Source organism: Ceratosolen solmsi, unplaced genomic scaffold (genome assembly GCF_000503995.2).
Source record: "Ceratosolen solmsi marchali unplaced genomic scaffold, CerSol_1.0 scaffold35, whole genome shotgun sequence".
Classification (NCBI taxonomy): Eukaryota; Metazoa; Arthropoda; class Insecta; order Hymenoptera; family Agaonidae; genus Ceratosolen; species Ceratosolen solmsi.
The window spans coordinates 7,828,336-7,835,835 of record NW_011948423.1 but is presented as its reverse complement, the minus strand read 5'-3'; the positions used below and the strand labels follow the sequence as shown (position 1 = coordinate 7,835,835).

Below are 7,500 nucleotides of genomic sequence, written 5' to 3'. Positions count from 1 at the left end.
TGCAATTCATTTCCATTTTCCATTCCGTACAGATGTCCACGGTGTTGCATTTCCGTAGCAGCAGACTTTAAATACACAGCAAACACCCAACAAAAACATAAAATAAAAATTAAAAAATTAATAAAATTGTTGACGTATTGTTTAATCGTTTACCGTTTCAATAATTAAATATAATTTTAAATAATACGAAAAAACGAAGAATTTAAAATAAGACGAAGAACATAATTATTGAAATTATAACCGCGAGCGTCGAATTTGGCAAATTTCTCGTATACGCGCTCTAACCTTCTCGTATAATAACAGTAGTAATAATAATAATAATAATAATAATAATAATAATAATAATGATTATGATGATGATGATAATGATGATGATAAAACTATAAACATTTTCCCAATAATGAGCGTAAGCACGTGTAGGAAACCGATTGATTAAGTGTCGAGGAATTTTTCATGGATTAAGTGAAATGCAATGCAGCAACACCGACTCTTCTTAGACTAAAATGTATTTCCTACTTATATTTTTTTGTAAAATTCTACAGTACATTTACTGTACACGCAACTAGTCTATTCCTTAAAGACTCTGTACTCGTACATGTTTCAAAGTCAACATTTAAACATAACTCACCAAACGCGATTGCACTCTTTTCGGTAACTCTTCTTCGAGACTATATATATCATTACGCTTTAATTGATGTATCGAACCGTCTTCAAATGAAACCTGTAACGATTGAATAGAATTGTCGGTAATTATTATTACATAATTTATTTAATTATACTATATAATTCACTTATAAATTTTATACGCTATTGTGTGTGATTACCTACCGTATATGTAATAGCGTGATCAACTCCAGTAAAAGTTGCTGGAAAAACGCCGTCTTGCTTCCAGTTGACCATTATTTCTGTCCCGATTGCTGGTATTTTTCCAGGCTTATAGTCCTATATAAAAAGTAAATAATTTTTTATTCAACATTTTTGTTTAAATAAAATTCTTTCTCATAATGTCAAATACGTACGACTACATCTTCCGGTGGCAAATCATTAGAGAAACTCTCATCTTTAAAAACTACTAGAAAGCAAATTTTGTCCGATACTGATATTACGTCTGCGTGGTAGTATCGCGTATTCTTATGTTTTGCATAAACAACTTCTCCTTGTCCAATAGGAATTTTCTCCCCGGTATCATGTTTACTACACAATACCTGTAATGAAAGAAACAAAAAAGCGGAGAAATACATTTAGTATTATAATCAAAGGGATTCAAATAATAAAATGAAAATTTTAAATATAAATACAAATCGTATATAACGGAATAAAAAGTATCGTTCATGATTTTACGAATTTTTGATGATCAACGTGGACATAAGGGGAATGATTGTGACAAAGGTAAGGAATTTTCATTGATCGAACGATATTCCAGCATTGATTAATAATCGATGTTTTTTATGAGTTCGATAGTGAATTAATTGTTATGTAAGGCTCTCCAATAATATCTATTTATCCATACCTCCAATTCATGACTTTTCGATCGAGATATTGCAAACATTGCACCAGTTAGGAGACCGCAAGTAAGGTGAAAGAGCGCGTTACATTGTTTATCGTGACATTTCAAAAATGCTCCATTATTTTGTTTACAATAGCAGCACTCTAATTCATCTGCAGGACGATTTACGGCCAATACATTGATAGGCTCTTTATTTACAGGATCCTTAAATCTTGCACCTAAGAGAAGGGCACACAGTACGTGCACCCATTGACTGTCACTAGTCCTTTTTAAAGCCCCGCCTCGCATAGGGCAAAGACAGCACATCTATAATAAAAAATAGATTTATAATTTTAGCCGATAAAAACGAAAGAAAAACGAAAAAGAGAGGGAGAGGGAGAGGGAGAGGGATAGATAGATAGATAAATAGATAGATAGATAGATAGATAGAGATATATAGATAGATAGATAGATAGATAGATAGATAGATAGAGAGAGAGAGAGAGAGAGAGAGAGAGAGAGAGAATAATACGACATTACTTACAACAGTTGATTTGCCAAACTGACAAATGTCACAAGCCCAATTTTGCGAATCTAAAGGCAATACTGTGACTCCGTAACAAGAGACGTGAACCGTCACTTGACAATTCCTGCATCGCAGAAGTTTATTGTTTTCTGGCTCTGTTCGTTGCTCTAACGAATTTGCAGCGAAGAGATCCGAAGAAACCTATAAAATTAAATTGTTCAATTAAATACTATTACGAGGGTTATCTCTTAATACGTGTGCCATCGAGTGTCGTGCACGTTTAGTCCTTACCCATATGGGAGAATTTTCGGGTAATACTGTTGGTTTAGATTGTTGCCACTCTGGTGACATTTGCTTACTGCCCTTATGATTATATAAAGCAAACGCTGTACATATAGCACAATGTGGTATATGCGCACTCCAATAATGATTAAATGTTTGTAATACATTAAGGTCTGGTATGCTTGGATAAAGCATTGGCTTAATGTGCTCTGGAATTGTATGAGAATCATATTCTGACTCGCTATTCGTATCTTCTTGACACTCTACCTTTATATTCTCTCTTTTTATTTCTATAGATGACTGGGAATCTATTTGTACTTCAGGTTCTAGCTTTGGTATTACTAAACCACTTAATAAACTATCAATATTTTCATGTACATCTTTCGGCTTCCTTTTAAAACTTGAGCTTCTGTTTTCATTTAAACTCGATGATTTTTGGGTTATGACTGATACTTCGGTATCGTTACGGATTTGCATGTTCTTTGAATCTCTTAATTTCAGTTTCCGTGGAGTTGCTTGCTTTCTTGGTGAACCTAAATTACTGGAAATCGAAGTCTTATTACTTTTGGGTACTATCGTAATTGATAGGTCATCATTGGACGATATGTAAGATGGCAAGATGTCCACTTGTGTTCCAGTAGTAACTTTAGATTGATTTTGATTAGTTTCCTGTGACAGCGACTCCGAGATTGGGAAACTCGAAGCTATCTGAGAATTTACAAATGTTTTTAGTTCAACATTATCTTTAAATAACGACCTCTCGTCGCTGTGCTGTAGCGAAATTTTATTTGTCGACTTGCTCTCCATCAATAATGACTTATTCGATGAATTTAAAAGCATTCTAGGAGTTATTTTTATTAATTCGGGCAATCCACTTGAATTGAAATTTGAATTTACACAAGTGTCGAGTTTATTGCCATGGCTACTTGAGATCAAATTATCCGAGGTTGAATTTTTGGCGCTCGACACTGTTGCATAATTTATTTGATTTGTACTTGAAAAGCTTGATAAATTTCTATTACTTTCTTTATTATTCGTGAAATAGAGGGTTTTATTACCGACTTGCCAAAAGTTCTTAGACGACACCTTCTCACTGTTAACTGAATTAACATCTGCGTTTGAGTTTGTAAGCTTGTTAAGACCAAATTTAAGGCGTTGATTACTTAAGGATTGTCGGCATTGGAAAGGATGCATTAATGTACTTTGTTGTCCAAACGACGATTCTTGATTAAGATTCGTTTCTGTATTAAACAAAGTGCTAATTGGTTTTACGGACATGTCGCTTGAGGTAATGGGCCACGTATTATTAAATGTAGAATTGATTTCACAGGAGTAAAAATTAGATTCGGATTTTAAATTAGTAGCAGGCTTGTCGTCTTCATGATCATTTGGTATTTGAAGAATCGGTGGTTTTAAAAGATTTTTTCTCACGCTAATAGTTCCTTTACATTTGTTCGTTTTTAAACGGCCGTTAGTTTTATCTTTCAGCGGATTTGAACTTTTGGCTAAAATGGAAGTCTTACCAACTTTTGACACTTTTTTCGATATACTAGAAACTAATTTCTTATCATTAGCAATATTTAAAACAGTCTTTTGCTTTGTAGGGGTTAATTCATTGTTCTGATGAACATGTTTTCCCGTTTTTGTTTTTGATTCATAAGAATTATAAGCTTCGCCTTTAATGTTAGATGATTTTTTAATCGAGTGATGTCCAGTTACAAGCTGTCGAAGAACATTTACATCCGACACATCTAACACAGAACCGTCTTCTTTGTTCTTCTTTTTCTTCGAATTTTTCACCTTATTCTTACTAGACTCCCCATTTTTAGAGTGTTTTTTCTTTTTTCTCTTCGGAGTAACTTCTAAACTAGTTAAATTAGTTAAATCGGTTGAAAATAATTCTGGCATGTGTTTTTTATTTACAAAATCATCATCTAGTGTTTCAAGGGGATCTGTTGTCGGACTATTTGGCATTTTAAAATCAGGTAAATTCATACAAGGAATTTCAATAAAAGTTTCTTCTTTGGGTGGTAGTAATTCCTCCTTCGGTAATATTACTACATTATCATTTCGTTTGATAATTGACGATTTTATTTTATATTTTTTCTTCATTTGATCGGAATTATCCGAGCTCGACTTTATCGGATTGTGAATTTTCAAATTTGGTATAACCATACACGGAATATTTATAAATCCATCATCTTTAGACAGTTCCAATTCTTCTTTTCGTGCTTCTGACATATTAGCAATATTAGATTTTATTGCATTGGATTTTGTTTTTAAACTTCTTTTCTCTAAACTACTTTGTGACTTTCGCTTTCTTTTACGACTTTTTTTACGATTATATCCATCATCGTAAACATTGGCTTCCGCTAAATCTATGCAAAAGACACCATTGTAAAATAACATAAAATCTAAAGTGTTAAGAAATAAATAATTTTTATTGTACATTACCCATTTCTCCTGCTTTTAACCAAATATCCTCTAGAACTTCTAACTGCTGCTCATCAGGCTGCTCTTCTACGTGCTCATCGGTTTCTTCCATTTCTAAATCTTGCAAAGCTTTCTTCACGTCGGGCGGAATGTCTGGTGGAATCGCATTGACATTGACAACGGCATTTGAATCAATAACATTCTTCTTACGATGAATTGTGTGCCTCTTATTTTTTGGCACAACATCATTATATCCGTCCGATGCTTGGCTATTTTTTATACACAAAAGGTCCATTGCTGTCGGGGGAGGAGCAGCTGTTTGTCTTGGATCTTCTGGATGTGGTCCAACATCCTCGCCTCGTAACCACAGATCATAGCTGTTGAAATGATTTATTATGTAAGGAATTACTTCGATAGATTAGACTGTAAAGGTAGATAAATCATACCGTTCGGGCTGAAAACGCTGTACAAAAGTTTTCATTGATATTTTCACCATATCAGAACTGCATGTACATTGAGTGGCCCTTTTTCCATATTCAACCCAACGAGGTGTAGCGAAATTCGTAGACTCCGCGCAGTTGAAACCATGATTAAAACCTGCATGGTAGCCGTAGGGGAATGTGATCATAATTTCACCCGCTTCTTGAGTTATCTGACGAATTAATGAAAATACATGATATTAAATAAGATTTCAAGTTAGTTTATGTTTTCTAGTTTTCTTAACATACCTTATCATGGGGAATAGAATATTGTCGAAGCACTTGAGGAGATATCAGTGACATTTTGTGACGAAGGAAGGCCTGACAACTTTGATAGCTTGATGGAAAAAAGCCGCTTGCTAAACGCTCGAGTCTTCTACCATGCTCTGGTGGTATAGCATACCATGTTTTTGGAGCACCAAAATGAAGATAATTGATCGAATACAGATCCATATCTTCGGTATGCCATGCAAACGTTGTTTTCCACATACCAAAATATAAATAAGCTGTGTTAACGCCTTCTATCGAGATTCCATAATCTTTGTTAACGTAGTCTAATATAGTTCCTAAATGATTAATATTCCATTCTTTAACACCTGGATCCGTTAAGGATCCAGAAACATCAGCACCATATATGGGTGCAACATAGGTAATGTTTTTCCAATATTTTCTTTCTAAATCTTCGTAATCAAAATGTTTTGGTGTCCTGTATCGCTCTGATGTGGCGAGTTTCTCATACTCTTTTACAGTCATGGATTTCTTTTGTATATTTATTTGTTGGTAAAGTCCTTGCTTACCAGTTACTACTTGACAAATAGGGGCCGGAATAGTAAGATTTATGTCTTCCATATTGTATCCATTCTTTCGAGCGATCCATTCCACGGGAGGAATAACTTTAGCAACGCCAGCCTTATGAGCATTCTGACTCTCCATATATTCCACATATTTAGTAAAGTCTTTAAATTCCTCGTATGTGGGTCGGAAGACCTGTATTCTTGGGACACTACTCGATGTATTACTAACCATTTTTATTTTTGTATCGTACAAAAACAAAGAAAACTATCACATTCTTGTGATATATTTTATTCGCCAATGCTATATATTGCTTATATAGCTGTGTATATAAATAAATAAATATATATATATATATATATATATTTATATATATGCCTGTGTGTGTGTGTGTGTGTGTGTGTATGCGTGCGTGTATGTAATTATGTATATATATATATATATATATATATATATATATATATGCGTGTATTTGCCTATGCGTGTATGTATGTACGCATGTATGATTGTATGCGCGTGCGTGCGGAAATGCGTCTAGTGTGTGTGAATAGATTTATTAATGTATTGTATCACTTTAAATTCATGCCCATGTAATTAAATGAATCCAGCTATGCGATGAAATATCCATCCTGTAACAGAAGAAAATGAAGTGCATCAGAAGATAATTTAACAGGGCATTTTATAATTGGAATGGTGCTTTAAGAACAATGGAAAATCGAATAATGTAATATTTGTTTACATACGTACTGTCATTTAAAAGCGCATGATTTAATAAGGTTTAAGTTTAAAAAAATAATGCACATCTCAAAAGTGTCATTATCAATTCTATGAAATGAAACGGACGTCTGTGAAAATGCTCCATAAACGTAACGACAAGAAAAAATAAAAAAAAATTAATAAAACAAAAACGTAGTATAAGGTAATAAACAGCACTACTGTTATAAATATAAATTCGTTTCTGTTCGAAGCAATCTTGACCGAATCATCAATCGACGCGATTCCTCATTTTCATCACAGAGAATAATATTTACAAGTGCACGCAAGCTCGTAGATGCAAAGTTTTTTGAGAACAAGACAATATAACGTTAATATCATAAATAGCCAACTTTAAAACACAGGTGAAGTAATAAAAATTTGGAAAATACGAATTACTTGCGTGTAAACAAAATGGATGACTCCCTTGACAATCAGTGCGAGCGAGAGAGACAGCAAGGTGCTCCCTCCCCCTTCCGGCCCACCGCTAACCAACCACCGCCGCCCGCCCCTTCCCCGTCGCGCCAGCGACGAAACTGCCCGTGCTCTGCGAGCAAAGCAAAAACGATCTATATATTCGGTCGGTTGTTATGAAATTTCGTGAGAAGAGAAAAAAGTGACTCAAAGCCGAGGTGCTCACCAAAGAACGGATATCGGCTCTCGGTCGAGGTCGCCGTCGTCGTCTTCTACCCCGAGGGTGCACGAAAGCACGTTGCGCCTTCGATCCGACAGTCAACTTCTCTCTTTCC

At 34.6% G+C, this 7,500-nt stretch overlaps 1 protein-coding gene across 2 annotated transcripts in view; it reads right to left on the bottom strand.

Moving 5' to 3' along the window:
• Nucleotides 1-6,288, bottom strand: part of LOC105362294 (lysine-specific demethylase 4C) — a 6,372-nt gene extending 84 nt beyond the window's left edge. The window contains exons 1-10 of one of the 2 annotated variants that reach the window (XM_011499704.1): nt 5,456-6,288; nt 5,174-5,379; nt 4,749-5,104; nt 2,304-4,672; nt 2,031-2,213; nt 1,511-1,813; nt 1,020-1,205; nt 829-942; nt 629-721; nt 1-65 (exon numbers count right to left, since the gene is read on the bottom strand). The exon at nt 1-65 is cut by the window's left edge and continues 84 nt beyond it. In XM_011499704.1, the coding sequence (XP_011498006.1) occupies nt 1-65; nt 629-721; nt 829-942; nt 1,020-1,205; nt 1,511-1,813; nt 2,031-2,213; nt 2,304-4,672; nt 4,749-5,104; nt 5,174-5,379; nt 5,456-6,232 (4,652 nt within the window). In that variant the 5' untranslated portion in view covers nt 6,233-6,288. The remainder of the gene's footprint in view (nt 66-628; nt 722-828; nt 943-1,019; nt 1,206-1,510; nt 1,814-2,030; nt 2,214-2,303; nt 4,673-4,748; nt 5,105-5,173; nt 5,380-5,455) is intronic. The other variant, XM_011499705.1, reaches the window with a different exon arrangement.
• Between the last annotated feature and the right edge of the window lie 1,212 nt (nt 6,289-7,500).